We start from the raw sequence: 27803 nt of genomic DNA on the forward strand, positions 1-27803 counted from the left end.
TTTTTTTTTTTTTTTTTTTTTTTTGAGACTAGTTCTTACTGTGCCACTTCATAGTCCTACCACCCGCTTAGGTACACGTCATTTAAAGAAGAGAATCCTTTAAAACTGACACATTGTGACGCCGGGGTGGCTCAGCAGTTTAGCGCCTGCCTTCGGCCCAGGGCGTGATCCTGGAGTCCTGGGATCGAGTCCCACGTCGAGCTCCCTGCATGGAGCCTGCTTCTCTCTCTGTCAGTGTCTCTGCCTCTCTCTGTGTCTCTCTCATGAATAAATAAATAAAATATTTTTTAAAAAACTGACACATTGGCTTAACAATTTAAAATGTATTCACCTTAAAATTCCACAGGTGGCTAAGGTTGTTTGGTTTTTTTCCCCCTCCATCTGCCTTCCTCCTCCTTTTACTCCTGCAAAGGGATGTGTGTTAAGGGGGGATCTGGGCCTCTGCTTCCTGCTCCAGTGGTGTTCCCTCTAAAACTGCCCTTACTTACGCGGCACATTGGAGATGTGTCTTCCCAAGTCAGTGATTGTTGGGTGTTTGTGTGTCTGTGTGTTCACAGTATTTAGTGAACAGTATTTAGAATAAGACTTGGCAGGTAGTAGGTGCACAGTAAATAGGCATTGAATGACTCTTGATGAAGGACAGCAGAATTGACCCTCCAACAGTGCGGGTTTGAACTGCATGGGTCCACGTATACGTGGATCTTCTTTGACAGATGTGCTATCATATCCTATGTGGTAACGTATGGTGGCTGCACTGGCGGTGAGCACAGCATGACAGAGAGTTCTAGTGTCCTTCTCCTCCTTCAATCGCTGTGCCTCCCCCTGAAACTAATGTAACACTGCGTAAGCTGTACTTCAACCCATAAAAGTACAGTGCAGTACTCAGTGCATTTTCTCTTCCTTATGATTTTCTGAATAACATTTTGTTAGCTTACTTTATTGTAATACAGTATGTGATCCATCTACGAAATCTGTGTTAATTGGCTGTTTATGTTATTGGCAAGGCTTCTGGTCAACAGTAGGCTACTAGAGTAGTTAAGTTTTGGGGGAGTAGAAAGTGATGGGGATTTTTTTTTTTTTTTTGACTATGGGGCATTGGGGCACCACAGTCGTTCGAGGCCAGCGGTATTAGCATGGTTCAGTGAAAGCCACCAGCCGAATCCCCAGCATGTTTTATTACCACCGATAGGCACTAATGCTGACCGGTGGGGATATGATCTTTGTCCTTCGCTGTTGACTGCCAGCAGATTACTGGTGTGGACGGAAATAGCCAAAAACTAGGGGTGTATTTTGTTTTAAAGGTGTTATTTATTTGGAGAGGGACAAGCAGACTCGCTGCTAAGCAGGGAGCCCAACACGGGGCTTGATCCCAGGTGCCGCTGCCAAAAACTTAAGTTTTAAGAAAGAAGAAAGAGTTCACTAACTGGATGATTTGCCCTGCATAATTACCCTTGAACAATTTCTTTATAGGAAATACAATTCAAATAATACGCTTATATGTGCTATTTTACTCAGATTCACGTGGACAAACTAGACATGTTTAGAAACATGCCGGACATTCTCCATCATCTCACAACAGACCGTAACACTCAGATCCATGCCTGTCGTCATCCAAAGGTACGGAGTCCATTGTTTTTCTCACTGTTGGCGTGATGAATGGGAAAACAGAATTGTTGGTCCAGAAAGAAGCTGTGAAATCCCATTTTCTAGGCCCCTCAGTTTACAAATGTGAAGATAGGCTGAGATACCCCAGGCCATGCAGCTAGACGTTACTATGTTCCATAAACTGCATGGTAGTCAACAGACACAGACCCTCTTGGTTGTTTAATGAAATAAATCCATACACATTTGATACATGTTTATTTGTAATGAATTAGGTAATGAGTAATGTATTTATAATGGAAATAGTAATATGTTAGAGCTTCTAACTTAAAACATTTATAAACTATTTTTCTTCTACTTATTTGAGATAAATACTTAGGTATAACCTTGCTTCGGACTTAGAAATGGTGTTACGGATTGCTGGGCCAGTTTCAAATGACCATTTTTAGTGTCTTTGCCCCTCATTTGTAATTCATTTTCGAATGCCACCATAGAACTCTCATCACTTATTAAATGTCCTGTTATTAAATGTCAGGTATTAAATTTTGCATTTGCCCTTAACATTTTTTTCCCTTTCAATTTATATAGCCATAATCATGATCTTCAGAAGTGGGATTGCATGATCATCATATCCCTCTAAATTTTAAAATATCTGAGCATTCAATTGCTGAGTAATTTTCATTTTAGTAAATGCTGCATTTATATATTTAGATACTCACTGTGGTAATAATATTGGCTCCATTGCCAAAAACCTAAAGTAAACTTGCTCAGCCCTAAAGTAAAGCATAGTTTAAAAAAAAAAAAGAATTCTTATCTACAGCCTGGCCTATTCTACTTGAGACCACTCTAGGGTAACTACAAGGTGAGAAATTATTTTGATGATTGGTAAGCTGCATATTAAAACTCAAATACAAATTTATTTCATCTTTTTGTTTTCGTGCACAGAGACACACACCTACTCACTGAATTCACGGATGGAGCAAAGTCCGATAGATACAGAATAGCAACTGTTTTGTCCCTTTTCTTTCTATTTAAAAAAAAAAATGTCTTTGAGAGAGAGAGAGCACAAGCAGGAGGAGCAGCAGGCAGAGGGAGAAGCAGACTCCCTGCTGACCAGGGCACCCGATTCAGGGACTTGATCCTAGGACCCCAGGATCATTCCCGGAGCCAAAGGCAAAACACTCAACCGGCTGAGCCCCCAGTCCCTGACTTGTAGCCTTTGTCCTCACAAGCCCAGTAAATCTCTTAATTGGCAGATTTGTCTCTGCTCTGAGTTTTCTTACGTCCCACAAGTAGCTGAATTTGTAACTGTCACTTCTGTCACTTCCCACAAGGCTGCCTGCCTCGAAACCCTCCTCTAACTGCTTGGTCTTGGTCCCCCGGCCTCAGGGGTACAGCTCGCAGAGCCCTGGCATACCCCTCCGCCTCATCAGGCTCCAGAGGCCTCCCGAGACATCGGATTTGGATGGAGCGCTAATGGTTTTGCAGGACCCCTCTCCAAACGTGATGTCCTTGGGAAAACAGTTTCATTGCTTTTTAGCCCTTTAAAAGCATTTTTGTTACTTTTCCCTCGAACTGTATTTTGAAAAAGTTGGACGTGTAGCCCGTATCCATGCTTCCCTGTTGTGTAGTGGTGTCCTTTTTAGCATGTGGCGCGGGGGAGCAGGGCGCCCCGAGCTACGATCAGGTGTGTGTTGCGGCCCCTGTGCCCTCTTCTATCTCTCGATGGAGATCAGGTCTCCAGCTTTTGGCTTTTCTTTCAGGACACTGATATTTTCAGAGTCCAGGCCAGTCGTTTTGCAGAATGTTCCTAAATTTGGGATTATCTGATTGTCTCCTTACATCTACTTTTTTGTCATGTCTGTAAACTTAGAAACATTTGTTTTTGAGACCTTGCCTACAGACAGATTTGTTGAAAATGTTGAACTGCTTTTCCTTCTTCGCAATCTTTTTTAGGCAGAGGAATATTTTCACTGGAATAAGTTACCTTGTGGAGCTATTTCCAAAAACAGAATCCCGCTCCACACAATCAGCATTAAGCCATCCACTATGTGGTTTGGAGAAAGAACCAGAAAAACAAATGTAATTGTGAGGTAAGAAAGCAACCTCTCTTTTGAGAGAAACCTTGCTTTTGAGGTAACTTCTCTGATTTAGTTTAAATGCAATTGAGCCTAACCCAGGGAGGAGGATGCACTATAATTATGGAGAATAACTTCTGAAATTTAAACGCTATTTAAAAAGGTTCTGCTTCCCAACCTGTCTGATGGCCAGTGTCTTTAGCCAGTATTTGCTGAGGGCTACTCTGGTTGGGTGGCTGGAGACTGAGGGCATCCTGCTTGTCAGGGAGTGGGGGGGTGACGCTGCAGGGGATAGAAGCCCTCAGTGGAGCAGAGGAGAACCATAGCGATCATCCCATTTTGGCAACACTTCTTTAATATTGGGTATTCAGAATGTCTACAAATACTTATATTTCTGGAAAGAGTTCCCTCTTGTCCAAGGAGAAACCTTTGATTGTAGGGTGATTGCATATTGGAGTAGACTAAATGAGAAGGCAGGAAATGTAGAACTTAGCTTGGTTTTGTCAAAAGAACTTTTAATTTTTGTGTTTTCATTTCCCTTTAGGACTGGAGAGAGTTCATACAGAGCTTGTTTTTCTTTTCATTCTTCCTACAGTGAGGTAAGAGGATCCCACGGACCCAGACCCCTGTTGCCACCTGCTTCGGCAGCCATCGTGGTTGACAGTAGTGCCTCTGACTACCAGAGGCATCTCTCTTCTTACTGCTTAAGATTTGTTTTGGCTTTTCCTAAAGAAGTTTAGGGAAAACATATCAGTAGATGAGCCATGTTTGCTGAGTACAGAGGAAATTGGCTATTATCGCCTACTTTCAGCCTAAACATTGAAAAATGTGGATGATTAAGGTTTTCTTCCCATCTTACTTCCTGCATATATTTTAACTTCCCCACTTTGGTTGTTCTGTCCAGCTGTCATTAGCTGCTTGTAACTTACATGAAGGAGTACTACAGATAAATCTCCTATGGGCGGCCCGAAGGTGCCATCCAGATTTTTGCCCCCTTCCAAAATTTGTGCTGAAAAACTATTTAAAAAATAGTCCTGAATATTCAGCAGTGGGGAAGAACAAAGGCTACTGAGGTAAAGACCTTGTTTCTTTTCTTTTTTCTTTTTTAAAAATATTTTTATTTATTCATTCATGACAGAGAGAGGGAGAGAGGCAGAGACACAGGCAGAGGGAGAAGCAGGCTCCATGCAGGGAGCCTGACGTGGGACTCGATCCCGGGTCTCCAGGAACACGCCCTGGGCTGAAGGTGGCGCCAAACCACTGAGCCACCCAGGCTGCCCAAGACCTTTTTCCTTAAGAAGGATGTAGCATATTGGGATTACTCAGTTTAAGGCTTATTAAATAGTTTTGTTAGGATTCTTTTTACTTTTCTTTCTTTTTTTTTAATTAGTCAACATATAGATAAAACATTATTAGCTTCGTTATTAGCTTCAGATGTAGAGCTCAGTAGTTATCAGTTTTGCATTGTCAGGATCCTTTTCATGTAGGAAATTGACCTGCTAGAGTGGGAACTTGGTATGTGTACTTTATTTGCAAACTCCTCATGCATTTCCAGAGTAAATGCCAGCATCTCATAAGTGCTGAGTTTTAGTAATCTCATGTACATATTAGGAGAAAAAGGTGCATAAAATCAGACTTTGTATGACACTTTTAGTTTGACCATTTCTGCACTTAAACATTGATTTCCCGGGTAACTATCATTTTTGTATTTGGGATACACGGATGCGGCACTGCAGCAGTGAGCCGTGAGCCGTGGGCGTGTTAATGATTCAAACAATTGGATTCTTCAGAGCGCAAGTCAGCCGTAGTGTTGTAAATGACTCTTCATCATATTATCGAAATACCACAGTGTATTTAAATACTATTTAAATAGTATTTAAATACTATTAAATAACTGACCTTAACTTTCAGGTACAAATCGGTTATCTGAGAGCAGCTTGGAAGGGATTCATTGTGATGGCATAATTGAGCTAATGTGTTTTCCTCATTTTATCCTGAAATCTCAGATTGTTGTCAAAGCCCCCTCCTGGGGATTTGTCTTCTGTTTGGTATCTGGCTCAGGATCAAGGCCCCTTCCTTTGATCCCTTAGGGCTGGGGATTCTTTCTGTCTCAGCCACCGGGAAGGCATCTAATGAGGGAATGGGTTTGGCCTTACTTTTTCACTTAGGACTACATCTGGCCTGTTTCCCTCCTTCAGTGTAGTTAGCAGCCGGGTTGGAAAGCATAAGCCTTCCTGGGATTTTATGCAGTTACCCCTTAGGAGGTCTTTTTGGTGCTTGAGCAGAGAGATGAAACAGATGACCCCCCTGCCCTGCCATCATCCCCCACACTCCCTCTGGATTAGCACTACTGATCGCACACATGGAGAGTCACCATGAGCTCCACTTGGTCATCTCTCAGGGTGGTGAGGAGACAGGCTTTCCTGAAAACTCTAATAGGCCTATCCTAAGTATAGATCACGTTGAAATATATTTAAAAACATAAGTAGTAGATTTTTCAAAAATTATTTTAGAGCATATACTCGAATGGGAGGGAGAGGCAGAGAGAATCTCGAGTGTAGAGCTCAACCTCATGACCCTGAGACCATGACCTGAGCTGAAACCAAGTGAGCTGCTCAACCAACTGAGCCACCCAGGTGCCTCCCATAAATAGGAGGCTTAAGTATCATTTCCTGTCAGTTTTTCTGACTACAGCTGATCCTCCTTACTCATGGATTCCTTATTTACAAAAGTCTGCTTGCTCATCAAAATTTATGACCCCCAAATTAATAGTTGCAGCGCTGCAAGGTTGTTTGCAGTCAGGCCCAGGGAGTCAGCAGACACGCATATTCCCGGCTGAGGCTGAACAGGGTGGTGCTCTGCCCTCGCCACTGAGCTCCAGGGTAAACAGGTGTCCTTTTGCAGGCAGGTCAGTGCTGCATTTACACATTTCTGTGCTTTTTGTTGGGGGTTTCACTGTTTAAAATGGCCCCCAGGTGCAGTGCTGGGGAGCTGTGCATGTTCCTAAGCACAGAGGCTGGGCTGTGCCCTCATGGAAGAAATACATGTGTTTGATAAGCTTTGTTCAGGCAGGAGTTATGGTGCTGTTGGCCGTGAATTCAGTGGTAATGAGTCAACAGTGCACGTGGAATAGGTGTCAGAAGCGCATAGAAAACAAGGTGATAAAAAAAAAAAAAAAAAGAAAACAAGGTGATGCGTTGGTAGGCTGACAGGAACAGTGACCAGAGGTTCACAGGAACCTGGTCTTCCTGGTAGGAGCCCTGGTTCAGTGTTTGCCGACTCACCGTGCCCAGTGACTTCAATGAACATAACGAGGATAAGAATAGACGGTCTTCGTGAATGGTCTTAAGGCAGACATCTGATGCAAGGACATCAGCTTTTACAAGGGACAGAGGGTGCCTCTCTAGTGGGTGTCTCTTGCCTCCTGTGGCCACTTCATTTCTAAGTAAAAGTGAATGATTTCTGGTATAGGTAAACCTTACTTTCTTTATCCCTCTTCCCTTGAAAAGCCTCAGAACAAATTATGCAAATCATATAGGTTGTGGCCAGGTAAGTAATAGTTTCTGCTCTGAAAGTAAAAAAAAAAAAGAGTTTATGGAAAATACCTGAAGAATGAATGGGTCGTCTTGCTTTTTCTCCTGTTTTAAATAAGGTAGCCACTTTATTTTAATATGGAGTTATTGATAATTCCTGGGTTCCTACTTCTTTTGATTTGGTAAAGTTGGGTTCTAATAATTACTCAGATCTCAGTTTCCCCACTTGCAGAAGGGAATAAAAACCTTTGTGTGTTGTCATTATCATGTGTGTGATGGATAATTTCACTGAATGTTAAACATATGCCAGGCCAAACTCTTCACATGCATTATCTCATTAAGACTTTTAGCTGAAGAATCGAATGCAGACTCCAGGTAACCTGACCAAGATCACATGTTCACCAAGATCTAACAAGTGACAAAACTGAAACTTGTCTGGATTGTAGAGATGTTTTGAGGAATATTGACAGAGTTCCTCTTTTATAGCATTCAGAACTTTGCAGAAAATCAAGGTATTCATGAAATTTTTGCCTTCAGTTTTCCTCTAGGTTAGAATAAACTGTTAGAACAAATCAAGCATCCTGGAAGAAGTCCATGAATCCGTGATTCCTAGTCCTTACTGTGGAACAGAATCACCTGAAGAACACTTAAATATTCAGATTTCCAGGCCCCACTGTAACTCAGTAACAAAAGGATTTTGGGGGTGGGCCTGAATGTTGATTCATTTTTCCTGGGAGGCCCCCAGGTGGTCCCCATGTGCAGCTAGCATTGAGGACCACACAAGAAATTCCTGCTGCTCTTTCTCCTGGCCTCATTTGTTGCTTCTCTGACACCCAGATTTTTCAGCATAGAGATAATTCACCTATTTTATTTTCCTTCTAGATTAAAGATTTCTTGAACTACATCTGTCCTGTGAATGTGTATCCAAATGTCATTCCAATAGGCACAACTTTGGATAAGGTTGTAGAAATGTGAGTAGTTGCTACTTGTGAAACTTCTATTGTTGAACAGATGGATGCAGAGACTAGTTTTGGGCCTAAGAATTGGAGGCAAGGGTGTAAGATGGAATGGCTATAAATACGTTTCTTGCTGGGAATACGATGGCTTTATACATAACACGATATGTTATGTATAATCCTAAAGGCTGCTGGGAATCTGGCCCAAGGAACCATTTGGCAGTGAGGCCCTCCTCAAGTCTTTTTCTGTGCCCTTTTGTATTTTATCATCACCGTGCCTTAGCTTTCAGCCTGTAGAGTGAGATAAGATTTGTGAGATTCTTCGAAGAGATCAGGAAGCCTCATTAAACAGGGACCAGTAAGCAGCCAGCTAGATGTATTCTCTGAAAGCCAGAAGGTGTCACTGTCTTACTTAATAGTCTTGTAGAATAGGACCTGCTTTTCTGCAGTGCAAGAGCAAATACAGGAGTTTTGCCTTCCTCCATCCTACGACTAGATAGCTGTATAACAGGTTGTATTCTGTTTACCACTTTATTACAGTGAAGTGGTTTTTTAATTATTAGACATGGCTTTTCAGTTTTTAAAAGTAGTTATTTATGATTTTTCCCATGGCTAAGTTTTTATAATCTCTGTAAATGATGATTATATTCCAGTAGCTTTCCCCACAGGAAAAATATAATTATCATATTCGTTTCAGCTTAAAGCCTTTATGCCGATCTTCCCAAAGTACTGAGCCAAAGTATAAACCACTTGGAAAATTGAAGAGAGCTAGAAAAACTCACCTAGACTCAGGTAAGAAAATGACCCTGGGCTCAGGGTTTCCACAAGCAAGGCTGTTTTCCAGGCTACTCTGGTCCGGTGAAAGCTGCATTGGGCAGAGGTGGGCCTGGAACGGACTGTCACTCAGACCTGTCATCATTCTCTCAAAGTGCTTTGCCTTCCTTTCTTCAGCCTGTAGAATCAGGAGTCCGATCTCCTTCACAAGCTTAGAACAAGCGACTGGGAGAACTGTGCCTCTATTGAATGGTAGGGCCTGTAAGGAGAGGCTGTGCTGTTAGTCTTGGCCATTTCCTTCAAGATACTAGTAAATGCTGATAATGGGAACTTTTGTCACTTTTTCATTATTCTTTTAGTTTTTCAGCAAAGAGCAGCAGTAACCTCTGAGGAAGAAATCAGAGCTTCAGACTCCAAACAAAGCTCTGCTCCTTTATAGCAGCCACATTTTGTGGTTAGGATTCTGAATTTCAGTTGCTTTATAGTGGGGAGCCAGTTACTGTACCAGGTAGCTAATACATGACCAAAAGAGAGTAAATAATGATAGTATTTCTTGAACACCTGCTGTATATGGCAGGTATTGTGCAAGGTCCTTTACGTATGTTACAGTTAAACCTCAAACCTCCAAGGGGCAGGATCCCAATTTCACTAACAAGAAAAATGAAGTTTAGAGAGTGAAGTAAATCCCCCCAGGTCCAGCCAGAAGTGAGTGATGGGGTTGGGATTCTAATCCAGGCCTGTCCTTCTCTTCTCCATTTCTGCATTTCCTCTCATTTAAAATCAAATAGAAAACCATTAAGATGCAAATTCCAGGACTGATTCTAGAAAAACAGTTGCATTTTCAGATGTTACCGCTATCATGTACTGCATCTTCTAATCCTTTATATATACAAACTTAGTTGTAAGTTTAAAAAAAAAAAAACTTTATTTTTTTTTTAAAAGATTTTATTTATTTATTCATGAAAGACACAGAGAAAGAGAAAGAGAGAAAGAAGCAGAGACACAGGGAGAGGGAGCAGCAGTCTCCATGCAGGGAGCCCGATGTGGGACTTGGTCCCTTATCCTGGGATCACGAACTAAGCCGAAGGCAGCTGCCTGCTGAGCCAGCCAGGTGTCCCTAGTGTCCAGTTGATGCATGTTTACATATTCACGTACTGGAGAAGCTATCACCCTAATTAAGATAATGAAAATATCCATTACCTCCAAGTCCCCCTGTGCCACTTTGTAATTCCTCCCAACTACCCTTCTTGCTCCCTGCTGTCCTGATCCATGCCAAGGCAGCCACTGATCTGCTATCACTGTAGATTAGTTACCATTTTCTAAAGTAATCACATACAAGTATATGTCTGGCTTGTTTCACTCAGCATATTTTGAAACTTACTGATATTGTTGCATGTATCAAAGTTCATTCTTTTTTATTGATGAATAGTATTTATTGCATGGATGTACCACAATTTACTGATCCATTCACCTGTTGTACATTTGGGTTCCCAGTTTTTGGTTAGTACAAATAGAGCTGTAAACATTCATATACACATCTTTGTATGAATGTATGCTTTCATACTAGGAGTGGGTCGTATGGTATCTGTGTCCTTAAAAAACTGCCATATTGTTTTAGAGTGGTTGGACCACTTTGTATTCTCGCCAGTTCTCTTGCTCTACTTTGTTGTCATTATTTGGTCTGGGTAGACTTTGTACTTTTAGGTATCCTAATGTGTATGAAATGGTATCTCATGGTTTTATTTTGCATTTTTCTAAGATCTAGTGAGGTTGAGCATCTTTGGTTATAGGCTATCCATGTATTTTCATTGGGGAAGTGTCTGTTAAATCTTTACCCATTTTATTTTTTTATAATTATTTTCTTTCTTTTAAAGATTTTATCCAATTATTCATGAGACACACACACACACACAGAGAGAGAGAGAGAGGCAGAGACACAGGCAGAGGGAAAAGCAGGCTCCATGGCTTCATGCAGGGAGCCCGACGTGGGACTCAATCCCGGGTCTCCAGGATCAGGCCCTGGGCTGAAGGCAGGCGCTAAACCGCTGAGCCACCTGGGCTGCCCCTCTTTACCCATTTTAAAAATTACTTTTTCACTTTATTATTATTCTGAGTGTTTCTGGATATAAATTTATCAGTTACATGCTTTGCAAAACCTTCCTCCTGGTTTGTGGCTCATCTTTGCAGTCTCTTGAAGAGCAGAAATTTTAAATTTTGATGCTCAATTTATTAGTGTTTATTTGTAGCATAGCTAAGAATTCTGCCTGACTGAAGGTCACAAAGGTTTCTTCTTGTTTTCTGATAGTTTTAGGTTTTACATTTAGGTCTATGATCCATTTTTCTAGTTATTTCTAGTTTGTATGGTACAAACTAGAGGTCCAAGGTCTTTTTTTTTTTTTTTTTTTTTCTCCTGCATATGAACATCTAGACACTGGAACCATTTCCTGAAAAGTTGTCTTTTTCCTACTGAATCGTCTTTGCACTTTTGTTGAAAATCAGTTGACAATATATGTGGGAGTCTGCTTCTGGACTTTTTATGTTCCATGATCTCTGTCTTAACATCAGTACTGCCCTGTCTTGATTATTGTACCTTTATGAATTTTGAAATGATACAAGTTCTTGAGCTTTTTTGTTACTTTTCAAAGTTGTTTTGGCTATTCCAGGTCTTTTGCATTTCCATCTGAATTTTAGAATCATCTTGCCATTTGTACAAATGTCCATGGGAGGGAGTCTGATTGGGATTTGTTAGTAAATTTGTTGATCTGGGAAGAATTGAGAGATTACATTTAATCTTTATTTGGTTTATTGGCTGTAACTTTTTATTATTTTTTAAAGATTTTATTCATTTATTCATGGGAGACACAGAGAGAAGCAGGCTTCATGCAGGGAACCTGACGTGGGACTCGATCCAGGGTGTCCAGGAACAGGCCCTGGGCTGAAGGAGCGACCACCTGGGCTGCCCCTGTAACTTTTTATTTTAGTGGCTTAAGTATACATCTTTAACTTAGCAGAGTGAAAAGATATGTATTATTGTAGTAATAGCATAGTATGGTATAAGAAACTTAATGGCAGTTATTTCCCCCCTCACAGTCTGCAATTTTACTCATACGTTTTACTTGTTATAAACCCCACAATATTTGCTTTATGCTGTCAGGTTTTTAAAGCTTTATTGCAGTGTAATTTAGATACCATAAATTTCACCCTTTTTAGGCACACACTACCAGACATGCAGACGTTTGCACCTAATTTTAGAACATTTCTGTTCTTCCAAACTATGCCCATTTCAAGTCCCTCCCCACTAGCACCTCCAGTTTTAGGTAACCACTAAATCTACAGGTTTGTCTCTTCTGGACATTTCATGTAAGTGGAACTGTACAACATTTGGTCTTGTGTGCCTGGCTTCCTAAGCATACTCTTTTTTAGTGCCACATTTTATTTATCCATTCACTAGTTGAGGGACATTTGAGTTGTTTCTACCTTTTATTTTTTTATTTATTTTTTTGTTTCTACCTTTTAGTTATAAGTTATGCTGCTTTGCATATTCGCATACTGGTCTTTGTGTGGACACAGGATTTATTTATTTGGGATAAGTAACATAGGAGTAGCATTTCTAGATGATGGTGGGGGTGGTGATGCGATCTTAGCCTGAGCTGCTATAACAAAATACCAGACTGGGTGGCTTAATAACAGACGGGTCTCATAACTCAGGAGGCTGGAAGTCCACAAGGTGCTGGCCGTTTCATTCTGAGGCTTCTTCTCTTGGCTTGTAGGCAGCTGTCATATTGTGGTGCTGAAAGGCCCCTTCCCGGGGCATGTGCTGGGGCTCTCTGATGTCTAAGGACACCAATCCTATTTCATCAGGGTGCTGTCCTAACTTAAATTATTTCCTTTGAGGCTCCATTTCCAAATACAGCCACACTGGGGGTTAGATGGCTTCAACATGTCAATTTAGGGGGAGGTACATTTATTCCATAATATACACACAGTAAACCTATGTTTTAACATTTTAACAAACTGAGAAGCTATCTTTCAAACTGAACACAATTTTATTCCCACTAGCTAAGGATTCCAATTTCCCCACATTGCAGCTCACACTTTGTCTTTTTGATTATAGCTCTTCTAGTGGGTATAAAGAGGTGTCTCATTATAGTTTTGATTTGCATTTCACTATTTGAGCTTAAGTATTTATGTTCTTTGCTGAAATGTCTACTTCAATCTCTTGCCCATTTTATTTTTTAAATATTTTATTTATTCACGAGAGACACACACACAGAGAGAGAGAGGCAGAGACACAGGCAGAGGGAGAAGCAGGCTCCATGCAGGGAGCCCGATGTGGGACTCGATCCCGGGACTCCAGGACCACGCCCTGGGCCAAAGGCAGGCGCTAAACCGCTGAGCCACCAAGGGATCCTCTCTTGCCCATTTTATTTTTTTCTTGCCCATTTAAAATTTGGATTATCTTCTTGCATTATAAGAGGGGTTTAAATATATATATATATATATAAAATTTTATCTGAGAGTGTGCAGATGAGCAGGGAGGAAGGGCAGAGGGAGGAGCAAACTCACCACTGAACAGGGAGCCCCAGTCGGGACTCCATCCCAGAACCCTGGGATCATGACCTGAGCCACCCAGGAGCCCCTGTAAGAATTTTTAAAGGACTTCTACCCAGTGTCCATAATTAGGATTTGCAAATATTTTCTTCCAGTCTATACAGCTTGTCTTTTTACCTTACTGATGGTGTCTTTTGAAGTTTAAAATTTAAGTCCAATTTATCTGATTTTTGTTTTACTGCTTGTGCTTTTGGGGTCCTAATCAACTATGGCTTACTCCAAGATCATGAAGATATTCTCCCATGTATTTTTGATCATTTCAGTTTACCTGAAGTTTACTGTGTTAGGTTCTGCAATAATTTTGGATTTCTAAGAGTATTCATGCATTTTGTTCAGGCATATGGTTAAATGGCTCGGATAGTGTGATTCTTTTGTGTCTAGAACTCACTCTCCCCACTACTAACACAAGGCCCCTTTTAGTACCCCTACAGATGCCCTGTGAATTATAAGGGGTTCCACACTGACTGTTGGGAACAGGCACTGTTCCTAGCACTGTGTGCATTCTGGTCACTTTTAGTTTTTTGGAGTAAGTGTTCCCTGGCCTCAGGTAGTTATCTCACACACAAGTGTGCACTGGCCAGGGTGCTGAACACCAGAGGGGGCCCTCGCTCTAAGCCTCTGCTCTATAGATCCAGCCACACCTCAACTACTGGATGCCCAGGGGCTCTTCCTGCTTGGAAAGGTCACAAAGTGAACTGGGGCAGTCTTAGGGCTCGGAGCCCCTTCATTTGCTTCTCCTGTCTCAGGTGTCTTTGTCCTTCAGTGCCTGATAACGAAGGCTCTCAAGAAATTTGACATATTTTATCTGGTTTTAGTGGTTTCATGTGGGAAGTTCAATTTAGTCCCTGTTACTCTTGGCTGGAAGCAGAAATCTTTAACATTTTGTCCTTTTATATATATCTTTTTTATATCTATATTTTATATATATCTATATCTACCCAGAGGACTCTGGTTTTTTTTGGTTTGTGGGCCACTAGTTCTAAGTTTTCAAATTGGTGTTTCTTTTTCCCTCATTTTTGCTTTTTTTTTTGTTGTTGTTAGCTTTGATTTTGTTCCTTGACTCCCTAGTGTTATTATTATTATAGTGATTTTTATAGCTTTTATTTGTATAGGTATAGATCTTTAGCAATCTCTGGTGTCAGTCTGATGTTTTTAGATGTATTTTGTAAGCCATAGGGATGTTTACTTTAATTCATATCGTTGACCTTAGTCCTGTGCGTGTGCTGCAAGGTCTATGGTAATTTTGGAGTAGTTTTTAGTTTCTTTAGTCTGTTAAATGTTCTGTTGATGCAAGTCAATGGTTAACAAATGTTAACCATGCAGTGTTTAACAAATCTTAGAGCAACGGATTTTTTTGTGTGTCAGCATTTGAAGGGCAAGTTGAGCAGTCATTCTTTTCTCAGTCAGTAAAGCTCTTTGTGCTCTGATTTTTTGTTATTATAGCTTATTGAGAATATAGGATTCCACCACTCTATTTTGAATAGCATTTTAATGTATTTCCTTCTCCCCATTTATGTAAATACCTAGAACTCACAGGACATTAAAAATGTTTACTGTGTAGGCACCAGTAAGAACAGAACAGGGTCCTAAGGTTCTGTAGTTGTGTGAGGCTCGTTGGGACTGTGGAGAGGTGGACAACAGGACATAAGCAGGGACCAGGGCAGTGAAAAGGAAGGAAAAACACTTGGGGACTTAGCTGTACAGTGTGTAGAGGCTGAAAAGCAGTTAACCTTTCTGTGGGGAAATTAAACTTCACTTTTACAAATAATTTTGTGATGAACAACACTGTACCTAAGTCTGTTTCACACTTCTCATTATTGGGTTAAATTGTAGAAATTATTTTGTCCAGTATGGCTTACCAAGTTACAAAGTATCTATGAATTATGATGTTTGTCCTTTTTAAAGTTGGGTTTAGATGTGCTTATCAGCCTGGGTAAATGCTATTAAGGATTTTAAAACTTATTTTCTTAGTGTTATATGCCTTTCCATTTTCATGGAGAAATTAGAATAATCTTGGTTTAGTAAAGAAACTTTCTTAGATACAGATTAATATGAAAAATGTTTTGATAGGTTTTACAGTTGAAACATACTGTGATTCTAGTATAGTCACTAATCTAGAAGAATATGAAACTGCTTAACCTTAAATACAAACAATAGAAATATTTCGTAAAATGTAACTGTGGCAAAAACAAATTTATACTCCGTGTTTTGAAAGAAAAGCCGTATCTTGGAGATGAGGAGGATTCCAAATATAGTCGCTAGACATCTTAGTCGCCTTAAGTCCTTAAGAATTAGGCAGAGCAAGGAATCAAACTGATCTGGTTTTGACCTACAGTCTCGTCACACCACTTCTCTCGACTGGTCTCCTCACTGGTAAAATGCAAGGATGATGATCTCTGGCCCATTTTTTTTTAAAAGCAGCTTTTATATATGTAAGTGTTTAGCTACATCCATGTTACCTTTTTAAGTTGCCAGGACAGCAGTCTCACGAGCATTTAATTTTCCTCTTATGTAATGTTTCATTAGAGGGCAGGAAAGAATGTTTTCCCTCCAATTACATGCTTACTCAATTTATGATAATTTCATTCTCCAAGTAGGGTTTCCTCCTTTTAAGAATTTAAGGGGACTGGCTCATTATATTGCTAGTGCAACATGCTTTAAAAAGAAGATCACACACACAAAAAAAACAAAAACAACAAAGAAAAATCATACACACAAAAGAAAAAAGAAAATCAGTAAATTAAATTCGTGGTTTTCATTTTGGGCCACTAAATGTGGCTTATTCAAAGTAAGCCCCATCTGGCACATTTGTTCCCCCCCAGTGTCTATCACAGCCTTGTGCACTTAGCTGGCTCAGGTTGCTATCACAAATACTAGAGACTGGGTTACTTAGCAATAGACATTTATTTCTCACAGTTCTAGAGGCTGGGCTGTCCAAGGTCCAGGTACCAACAGATTTGGTTCTTGGAGAGGGTCCATTTCCTGGTTGTAGACAACCTCCTCCTCAGCACGTGCTCACCTGCCTTTCTACACACTGTCCGTGCATAAAGAAGGAAAGTGAGTCTTCCTACAAAGACACTAATCCCGTCTTAGGGCTCCCACGTCCAAATACCATGACACTAGGGCTTCAAATTTAGGAACTTTTGAGGACACAGACATTTTGGCCCATAACATCTGCAAAGTAGGTATCAAAATGTTCAAAGAAATAATAGAAAAGTGTTTTATTTAGCCAATTCACTGAGTATCCACTATTTGCCAGGCACGTACAGTTTGCAAACCTGGCTGTTGAACAAGTCACTACTAAACTATAAATCAAATTATTGGGTCCTACCTTCAGCATTTCAGTAGTCTGGAATGAGATACAGAAAGCTGTTTTTTAAAAAGGGTTTCCAGGGGTGCCTGGCTGGCTCAGTCAGAAGAATATGCAACTCTTGATCTCAGGGTCACGAGTCTGAGCCCCATGTTGGGTGTAGAGATTACTTAAATGAGTGAATAAATGGGGGGGGAAAAAGTAAAAAGCTTTGCAGAAAAGGCTAATGAACAGCCAGGTTTAAGAACCACTGACTGTGGCCTATTTGGAGAACACAGATCTGTATTAAATGGGTTAAATTGTTCAAAATATCTAAGGGACCTTTTTTTTTTAAATAATAAATTTATTTTTTATTGGTGTTCAATTTGCGAACATACAGAATAACACCCGTCAAGTGCCCCCCTCAGTGCCCATCACCCATTCACCCCCCACCCCCTGCCCTCTTCCCCTTCCACCACCCCTAGTTTGTTTCCCAGAGTTAGGAGTCTTCTTGTTCTGTCTCCCTTTCTGATATTTCCTACCCATTTCTTCTCCCTTCCCTTCTATTCCCTTTCACTATTAAGGGGCCTTTTTCTTAGAAGAAAAGTGAACTATTACTTGCAGTTCCACCAACTGAAATCATAGTTAAATGCTACAAATTGGATTTTAAGTTAAAAGCACCAATTAGCCTCTTTGCGTTCTGTTTCCCATGTATCTCTTGTGTTTTCCCACAGAGGAGGAAGATGACCTCTTTGATGATCCTGTGCCATTACCGTTAAGGCACAAGGCTCCATACCAGCTAACTCTCCACCCTGAGGTATTTGTAATGACTGCAACATCACAAAACCAGCCTGAACAATGGAGACAAAGCACAGGGTACCTCAAAGCAGAGAGCATGCAAACCGTTCCTTGGGCAAACTTTGTAGATTGTGAAGAATCTAACAGTGAAAGTGAAGAAGAATTACAAACCCCAGCTTCATCTCAAGAAGACTTGGGTGCTGTCACACAGCAGCAGCAAAAGGCTGATGTAGAAGTACCACAGTGGGAAATATTCTTTAAAAGAAATGATGAAATCACAGATGACAGTTTGGAAAACCTCCCTTCTTCTACAGAGGCAGGAGGTTCTCAATCACCGAAGCTCTTAAGTGACTCTGATGGGGAATCAACTCATATTTCTTCCCAGAATTCTTCTCAGTCAACACACATATCTGAACAGGGGAGTCAAGGCTGGGACAGCCAATCTGATACTGTTTTGTTATCATCCCAAGAGAGAAACAGTGGGGATATTACCTCCTTAAACAAAAGTAGCTACAGACCAAAAATCAAGGAGAATATCCCTGCTTCTCAGATGGAACAAAATGTACTTTGTCCAAGGAATACTTCCTCTGACTTGAAACACAGAGATCAAAATGTAAAGGTAGTTCCCAGTGTTGGAGAACCGACTGCCCTAAGCAGTGGGAAACACATACCTCAGGAGAAAAGGATGCTAAATCTTAGCACCAATGCAGATTCCCCAAGCTCCTCAGATTTCGAAATTCCCTCAACACCAGAGGCTGAGCTACCTAAAGGAGAGCATTTGCAGTATTTGTATGAGAAGCTGGCAACAGGTGAGAATATAGTCCTTGAAAAGAGAAAAAGCTCATTCTTGGATACTTAAAAATTTTAAAGCTTGCATTCTCAAAGCAACCACTAAAAAAACCTACACTAAAGAGGTAATAGTCCAAATCATACCAGACATATCAGAGTGGAGTAAAAACGCTCCTGTAACCTAAAACAGGGCAGTAAAGGGGAAGCAGAGAACAAAAAATGGGACAGATATGGTAGAACTAAATCCATACCTCAATAATTACATTAAGTGAAAATGGTCAAAACGCACCATGAAAACATAGGGGAAAAACAGTCCTCCTATATATAGTGAATGATGCAGGTAGGTTAACAGCAAAGAATGGAAAAAGATCCCTAAATACTACTTAAAGCCGGAATGACCATATTAGCATCAGGCAAATTTCTAATGATAAAAGATCTACACACAACGCTGTATGTATATGTACCTAAAAACAGCTTCCAAATACAAAGAGCTAAAACCAAGGAGAAAGACAAACTAATGCACAATTCTAGCTAGGGACTTGCCCATTCCTCTGTCAATAACAGAATCAGCATACAGGAAGTGAGGAAAGATACAGAATGAATAGCACCACTGACCAACTGGATCTAACTGACGTAGAACACTCCACCCAACAACGTAAGTGCCCATGGCACACTGACCACGATAGACAACCGTATCCTGCAGGTCATAAAATGCTTCAAAAATCAGCCCCTTATTTATCTCAAAAGCTGTATCACTTACAAATGCTGGTATGAATACAATGACAAAATTTAAAGCAGAAAAATTAGAACCTAAAATAATTAAATGGCAAAAGCATTAATGTGTTCTGAGTTGTTTTCCTTCAAGTCCATCAATGGGTTATGTCATCAACACTTTGGGGTATGCTGACATTTTATACATTACGGAAGCAAAAAGATTTCACTTACAATGATTTAAGCAGAGAATCTAAAACAATCTGCAGATTAAATGGAATGATATGCATTATCATGCGTATCACTGACCCCTTTTTTCTACCTCAGCAGCTACTCCTCAGCTTTTGATGAAATATATTCCACAGACTCCATATGACTCGGGTAGAAATACATTCACCCCATTTTACCCCTCTCTCCTATGAGTACTATTACTAAATGCAAAGTGAATATAAAATTATTAAGGAAACCAGCAGAAATTGCAGATCATTGGTTGAGTATCAAGTCATAACTACAACAGGCCTAATAAAACCCAGAGACTTTTATTTACAGCTCTAAAAATTAGTTACACTTAATTATTACAAATCATGTAATCAGGGCAGCCCTGGTGGCACAGCGGTTTGGCGCCGCCTGCAGCCCAGGGCATGATCCTGGAGATCCTGGATCAAGTCCCACGTCAGGCTCTCTGCATGGAGCCTGCTTCTCCCTCTGCCTGTGTCTCTGCTACTCTCTCTCTCTGCATCTCTATGAATGAATAAATAAATAAAATCTTAAAAAAAAATCAGGTTATCAAATGTAACTATATATTCACTGACACTGAAGACCTCACCTTTAACAGTCTAGCTTATAACCCAAAACATGCCTGTAAACATTCTGAATTTTTTAGCACTTTATAATCACACTATCAATTTAATATTACATACTGCCATGTTCTTATTGTTCTATAGGTGAATCTGGCATAATAAATGCCAGCTGAATGAATATAAGGGCTAGGAGCACTAGAACAAACTTAAGAAGAAAAAAAAAAACTTGTAGCCATCACTGAAGATTACAGTACAGAAGAACTGTAGCAAATACTTACATATGGTGCTTACTCTATGATGATGATTCATTCTTTTACACACTGGATATCAACTCCATTAATTCTTACCACCACCCTTTGAGGTAGAGAAATTATTCTCCCCATTCAAAAATGAGGCTAAGGCACAGAGAGGTTAGTTCACACAGCCGGGAGGGGGTAAAGCCAGGAATGAAAATGCTGGCAACTCAAGCTCCAGAGTCCATGCTCTTAGCCACCATGCAATAATGCCTCTCAAAAAGAGCACAGGAGGAAGCAGGATTAATTATAGTGACTACTTGATTTTTACTTTAAGAACTGTAAAGTATAAAAGAATAAGTGAAAAAAAGTTTCAAAATGCCAAGATACAGCCCAGATGCTAGCCACATTTGCCTTAGGAATCCAAGAGTTACATGTTTGTTGAAACTAAAAGTATAAAATTGAGTGCATTATAGTCAGGTGTTACTGGCCCCAAGCTGGGTGATCTATGGGTGTGTTAATCTTATCTACCCGTCTAGACCCTTTCCTTTGCTGTGCTATAGGGCCAAGAGCACCAGACTCACAGGCTTAGGAGAAGCACAAGAGCACATATAAAGAGCCTAAGACTTGCTCAAAGAATGGAAGCTTTATGTTAAATTTCCTGGTGACTAATAATACTCAAAAAATTTTACAAGTATCTATCCATATCCATTTTATGCTATGTAAAATTCTACTCTAATATTTAAATGGATCAACCATGACTGACAAACTTCTTAAAAGGCAAATAACATTTAAGGGAATAGTATAAAAACCTCTGGTTAATTTCAAAAGAAGTAGGCGGGAATATACTGGTGTTTTTGGCCCTTTTGTAGCCTTACTGGAAAAGACAGTAAAATATTCAGAAACAAAGCTAACCTACAATAAATAGAAAATCAAATGCCAAACTAAATTTATTTGGCTAAAGAAAAGTGAACTGTAAGAAAAATAAGTGCAGTCTAGATTTTGCACATAGAGGGAAAAGACCCTGAGATTACCAATTGTGTATCGCGATCCTTATATAGATACTGAAAACAACGGTATTAGTAAAACTCAGACTGGATTAATTTACAGTTTAAACTTGATCTAAATATTACCCTTGAATTTTGGCTATACTTATACTGAAGGGACAAATTCTGACAAGAAACTAAAGAAGCTAAATGTTGACAAAATAGTTAAAAGCTTCTAACAGTTTCATGTAGAGGGTTTCTAGTTTACTAAGTCCAACTTTTTAATAAAGTAAGGGTAACAGGTCATTAAAATCTCAAAGATCCATTAAATTTCTAGTAATAAAGACAAAATGAAACAAATTTACTGAAAATAGCCATTTTCCCTTTGCCCTCCTGTTTTACATTTTTTTTTAACCACAAAAAGTAGACAAGATTAACTGGATAGTACAACTGACTTTTTAAGAAGAATATTAAAATTATATCTTTAAACCTGTTGAAGAATTATAATTCAAAGTAAGCTTGGCCATTGGAGCATTATAAATCTGTGATGTTCTCACCACTGAAACCATGTGACTAATTTCTCATTAAAAAAACACTAAGAAATGGCACTAAAAAAAAATGTATTTTTCCTTGACACCTTCTGCAGATTTTGGTTAACACACTGAGACTCCAAACATGTAAAAAAAATTTACCGTATATTATAAAAGAGCAAAATCATGTGGTAGCTATAAAAATATAATGCATAAAGAAACACAGCTTCTCCCAAAAAAGAGGTTAAGAATTTAGAAGATATTGGAAGTGCTGCATTTGAGGTCCATTCAATTTTACCCACTTATTTTAGGGTCATTAAAGCAACAGGGCAATGAGCTTAGGTATAATTTAATTAGGAATACTGAAAGCCAGATTTACTTGCTGCGTTTACCTTCATGCTGGACACCATGATTACAAATCCCACAATCACAGAAATGAAAACACATTTTTTCCTGATTGATGTTTTACTATACAGGAAAACAAAACAAAAACCAAACAAGGAATATATTCCATTTCAGTCTTCATGGTTCAAGTAAAAAAAGTTCTCATAACTCAGGTACACACTTTGTCCAACCCAAGTTTTAGCTTTATCATATTTTAAAAATTCATGTATAAAAAATAAGTATCAGTTCAAAATATAGATTATTTTAAGAGACTGCAGAAAATATAAAAATAATTAAGTTTGGTGGAAATGTTAAAACTGCCTGAAATTCAGAAGATGTATCATATGAAACATTATTGTTAGGTACAACTGCACTCAGGGCTATCTTGTTTTATTATTTATGTTTAGACCAGAAGTACTCAACATGGATCTCTTAATTTACGTTACTAAGAGGGGCCCTTAAAGTGCTCCATTTCCTCTGCCTGGCACTCCCCAAAACTCTCCTGGTCCCACTGCCCCCATCCTTCAAAGCAGCATAATGGGCAGCCATTCTAGAATTTTAGAGCTTTTTTTGGAAATTATTCCTTTAAGGGATTAAAAATCTTTAAGAATTACTGGTTCAGATATACATGCCTCAGAACAGTCTAGATTGTTTCAAAATATGAAATCAAACTGTATTTAAACTTTTATATTTAATTTAGACCTTAAATTTATCATTAAAATCCAGTATTTTGATGAAAGTAGGAAAATAGAATAATTCAGTATCACCTGTTTGTCTCAAATACAAGTACAGTGAGTAATAATGGGAATGACAACATAACAGAAATAGCACTTGTATATATTTGCCCAAATTGAATTAACTCTCTAAATTCAAGGTGTATGGCAGGTTGAATATTTGATCTTAGTGACTTACACTACTAGTTTGCTTAAACACTGAAGGAGGCATTTTTCTCTAGTCTTTTTATGTATGCATATGCTCATCTATAAATAGTTTTCCCTTCATGTTTAGTATCTAATCACTAAATATGTATATCTCAAATTAGTCTATGTGACCCTGTGTTCTTCTCTTCAGAAGCATCACTAATACATTTGGCCAATAGTTTGAAACATGAACTGTAATTAACATAGCATATAATCTTGACAATCTGAAAAGAGTCCCAAATACTTTTTTGAAATGTTAACATTAAAAAAAAACAAAACTACAATTGTCAGCTCTATTTCCTGAAAATTCAGTTGAGGTAACCTCTGCAAGTCACAGCTCCACACTTGCACACAGTTCTGACCCTCTTTTTGGCTGGGCTGTGGTCAACAGAATCTGAAGATATATCTCCAGAACCTGATCACATAGAAAAAGAAATACAGAAGAGTTAAGACAATTCAGAAGGAAGTTCAAATTTTCTATCAGTTTTAAGTAAATGTGAATATTCAGAGACAAATCATTATGAATTATCTTTTGAAAGGATGGTGTGAGCTAGTAAGAGATAAACACATATGCTATTAGCCCATATTAATAAGACTAGCTTGGAAATGATGGAACTTACTGGGAAAAATCCAATACATAATCACTCAATTTCACACTCTATTAAAGGCCATAAAGCTAGGCTAAATAGTAACAAGCTGTACTTAACACTTAGAAAAAACAGAAAAAAAACAGTCACAATGAAGCAAATAAAAGTACCATTAAAAAAAAAAAAAAGCCAAATCCGAGTAGGATTGAACTAAGTTAACATATGATTTAAATCAGATTTTCAGCCTTTTGAATATACATCTCTTGGTAAATATTCAGGAATGTATGCCTTACAATTTAAAAATACAAGTAATACTGAGAAAAGATGTATAATAAGCTTTCATAATGGGAATTAAGAAAAAAGCAGGTGGCAATGTGGTATAGAGAAAAGAACATTACTCAGCTCAAGGTCATACAGACCTGGATTCTAGTTTTACCTGTGTCAGATTAGCTTATGACCTTGAGTAAAATGACAAATTTAGCCTCATTTTTTTCTCCTTTTTAATATCTGCTTGGTTCAGATCTTTTGGTTCAGGTTTTTTTTTTGATTAGATTCTTTGTACCGAAACAACTGAACACCAATCAAACTACTTGAAAACCATACCTTTCATTTGATAATCAAAAGTGAGCTCTTCTCCAGCATTTATAGTTCTTGTGGAAAATAATGCTATTCGGGGAAGACGGGTATCAAGGTTGTCAATGAAAACATTGAACACCTGAAGATTTGGGTCACACTAAAAAGGAACATTAGAACCCATTTAAGTAAAAAAGACATGAACCTTCTCTTCTACATGCCATATAAAATACTTAATTTCCCAGACTTGTATTTTTTAAAGTTCTATTAGGAATTACATTGTTTATTGTTTAGAGGTCTTTGAGGCATGCAAATTAAAAAATACTGTTTTCACTTACAGAAAATCTTAAACACACTAGCAAAAATGATAAATCCACATATATTCACCTGCAGCTACAACAATTACTAACATTTTTACCAATCCTGTTTCATTTAGTCTCAACCTTTTAACTTTTCTGTCATGATAACATTATCATTTAGCCTGTATGTAGTTCAGTAAGGCATAAAGAAATAGAAATAGAATAAGTCAGCACTATACAACTCAGATTCCATACTGTATGGGGTTTCATTGCTTTAACTTCTGTTTGGAATTCTACATGAAGTTCTGGACAATGCAGGAAGAAACATCTAGTGAATCATACTAAGAAATCAAAATAAGTGTTTACTTGTCCTTGAATAGACTATTTCCAGAGTATCTCAAACTTACCATTAAGAAAAAAAATTAAAGCAAAATAAGTAAATAAAAAAACTAACAATGAAGGAATCAGAAGGTCTGACATTTCACTACTAAACATAAACTAGTTTCTTGGTATAAAAATCCATCAAAAGTTTAGCATGGTCTACCTTCCTTATATGGCAGCTACATAACTTACATTTATCTGCTGGCACTTAGTAGGTACCCAGTAACTATTCACCTCTTATTTTTAGAAATAGTTTATAGAAGTTAAAATTCTACAGTTAAGGTTCTAGCTGTAGTCTAAGATCTTTTCAAACATGAATTGAAAATACTAACTTGTAATTTAGAAAAATGGCCCTAAAAACTTATTCTACAAATTCTGAAATTTTATTTTTTATTTTTTTTTAAATTTTTTTTATTTATTTATGATAGTCACACAGAGAGAGAGAGAGAGAGAGGCAGAGACACAGGCAGAGAGAGAAGCAGGCTCCATGCACCAGGAGCCCGACGTGGGATTCGATCCCGAGTCTCCAGGATCGCGCCCTGGGCCAAAGGCAGGCGCCAAACCGCTGTGCCACCCAGGGATCCCCAAATTCTGAAATTTTATAAACAGCTTAACATGTTTACATTTTAAGAAAATACAGCTATCTTTAGTTGCAATCCTAAAATTCAGCTGTTAACTTCTGTAAGAAACTTCTACAGTTGCATGTGATTCTTCACCTTTCCACCTCTTAATTCCTCCACTCCCTTCTTCCTCTATATGAAGAGAAAACCTTACAAAGTTTTGAAAAGATTAGATGAAATACATAAAATCTCTTGCAAAATGCCTGGTATTTGGTAGTCACCTCAATGAATTTTCCAAATACAGCAATAATACCACAACCTAACTGAAGAGTTCTTTGTATTAAAATGCTTTGGAGGGACGCCTGGGTGCTCAGCGGTTGAGCATCTTGCCTTCCGCTCAGGGCATGATCCCAGAGTTCCAGGATCGAATCCCACATCAGGCTCCCTGCATGGAGCCTGCTTTTCCCTCTGTCTGTGTCACTGCACCGCCCCCCCATCTCTCATGAATAAACAAAATCTTAAAAAAAATGCTTTGGAAATATTAAAAGGGTAAGTAACTTAAATACTCCTCAACTATGGACAAATCGTTAAAAACAGTACTAAGTTGATTAGTCCTGTCTATTCTTTAAGTATCACTTACACTGTGATTAACAAAATGAGAGACATTTCCATATCGGGCTGCATCCACTGTGAATTCATCAGATTCATAATCCAGATCAAAGAGATATGTGATTCCCTTGTTGTCATATAATTGTCCCCGTCTTTCAGCTTCTTCGCTTGTGATTACCTAAAAAGAAGAAACTATAGTATATTATATAGCTATTGTTGAATTGAACACTCACCCATAAATCTATTATTAATTTATTAATGCCTTAACAACAAAGGTTTAGAAAGTAAGAAATTGAGGTGTCTTTAAAACAAATATTCAGGGATGCCTGGGTGGTTCAGATGGTTGGGCATCCACCTTTGGCTCAAGTCATGATCTCTAGATCCTGGGATAGAGCCCCATGTTGGGGTCCCAGCTCAGTTGGGAGTCTGCTTCTCCCTCTGTCTCTCTTCCTGCTTGTGCGCGCTCTCTCTCTCTCTTGCTTTCAAATGAATAAAAAAAATGTTAAAAAAAATAAAACATATTTACACAAGAGCTACAAGAGCTCTCTACAAGAGCTGAATGGAAAGATGTGGCAAACTAAGGGCAGAAATGACTGCAAAAGAATCAAGGCTGTTTAGACAGGCATTGGGACAACCCACAATTAACAAATTAAGACAGTATTACTTTCATTCTTATTTATTCAGATGTTCAAAAAGCTACCCAAGTATAGCTTTCTGTAGGATATAATGGAATATAAAGGGATAAATTTACAAGTAAAGATAGTCTTAAAAACCTTATTTTTCCTGTAATTAATCTGTGCAGTTATAAATGGAAATTTGTTACAAATACAGAATTTGCAGCCAACTGTATGGGAAGTTTAGTTTCGTAAAGTAGGCTCTTTTCATGTAATTCTGTAGCTCAAAACTCTCGTGTACAGTTCTGTTCTAAGAACATAGCTTTACCAGATGCCTGAGTTAAACCAAAAACATCTAAAGTGATTGTCGGTGTCAACCAGATTTACAAATCTGATTATACAAGATCTAGTATCCCTAATAGAGATTTACAATAATCTGCCCTTGTCTCAATACTGAAGGCTTGAAATACTTCCAATCTCAGAATTCTAGATGAATACAGATAATTATATGTGACCTAATTCCACATAACTTTAAAATGTCATATGTGACAAACTGAGATACACAGTCACGCTTTTATTTTCCAGTCAGCGTAATCCTTCACTCAGTTTGAGGAAGTGTAGCATAGGGGAAAGGTGCACTCATTTTGGAGCCTTGGTTTTGAATCCTGGCTCCTCTTCACTTCAACGTGACCTTGCTCAAGTTAAATTCTCTATGCCTGTTTCCTCATCTATAGTAATGGAGATAATACTACTACCCCAGAGTTATTGAGACGATTAATGAGTTAAAACAAAAGGTACTTAGAATAGTATGTGGTACATGCTAAATACTACTTTTTCATATATTCAAATTATATGTATAAAAATAAATTAGCTCAGTCTTTGGTAATTTAGAGAATAGTCTCTGAGCTACAAAGAATTTGGATTTTCTTGTGGATGCAATAAATGCTCTTAGGTATATTTTACATTTGTACGGAAAACATTTGTCTACAGTATCTCTCATGTTGATACAATACTGAATTTGGCCAACTACACTTAACCATATTTAGTCAAATGGATGGATTATAATCTAAACGTTTCTAAAGTTAGCATGTGTGTAGATCTGATTTTTTTCTTAGGACTTTTGTGTAAAATAGTTGCCATATTTTACAATTTCAATGACTATGTGTGGGTTTTTTGGTTTTGTTTT

The 27803-nt window shown here is 38.6% G+C and overlaps 2 protein-coding genes across 22 annotated transcripts in view; one reads left to right on the forward strand and one right to left on the reverse strand.

Moving 5' to 3' along the window:
- The window catches only part of DCLRE1C (DNA cross-link repair 1C), a 42662-nt gene extending 16913 nt beyond the window's left edge, over positions 1-25749 (forward strand). For all 8 annotated transcript variants that reach the window (XM_077897113.1, XM_077897116.1, XM_077897115.1 and 5 more), the window contains 6 exons: positions 1516-1617; positions 3559-3695; positions 4225-4279; positions 8096-8184; positions 8867-8961; positions 17578-25749. In XM_077897113.1, the coding sequence (XP_077753239.1) occupies positions 1516-1617; positions 3559-3695; positions 4225-4279; positions 8096-8184; positions 8867-8961; positions 17578-18500 (1401 nt within the window). In that variant the 3' untranslated portion in view covers positions 18501-25749. The remainder of the gene's footprint in view (positions 1-1515; positions 1618-3558; positions 3696-4224; positions 4280-8095; positions 8185-8866; positions 8962-17577) is intronic.
- SUV39H2 (SUV39H2 histone lysine methyltransferase) overlaps positions 1-27803 on the reverse strand; it is a 52915-nt gene that overhangs the window by 8911 nt on the left and 16201 nt on the right. For 10 of the 14 annotated variants that reach the window (XM_077897123.1, XM_077897131.1, XM_077897128.1 and 7 more), the window contains 3 exons: positions 26035-26181; positions 8952-9202; positions 1007-8460 (listed from right to left, as the gene is read on the reverse strand). In XM_077897123.1, coding sequence (XP_077753249.1) covers positions 8439-8460; positions 8952-9202; positions 26035-26181 — 420 coding nt within the window. In that variant the 3' untranslated portion in view covers positions 1007-8438. Of the gene's footprint in view, positions 1-1006; positions 8461-8951; positions 9203-9905; positions 10115-18465; positions 23410-24184; positions 24315-26034; positions 26182-27803 lie in introns of those variants that run through there. The other 4 variants (XM_077897125.1, XM_077897124.1, XM_077897135.1 and 1 more) reach the window with 4 other exon arrangements.

This window comes from Canis aureus, chromosome 5 (assembly GCF_053574225.1).
Source record: "Canis aureus isolate CA01 chromosome 5, VMU_Caureus_v.1.0, whole genome shotgun sequence".
Taxonomy (NCBI): domain Eukaryota; kingdom Metazoa; phylum Chordata; class Mammalia; order Carnivora; family Canidae; genus Canis; species Canis aureus.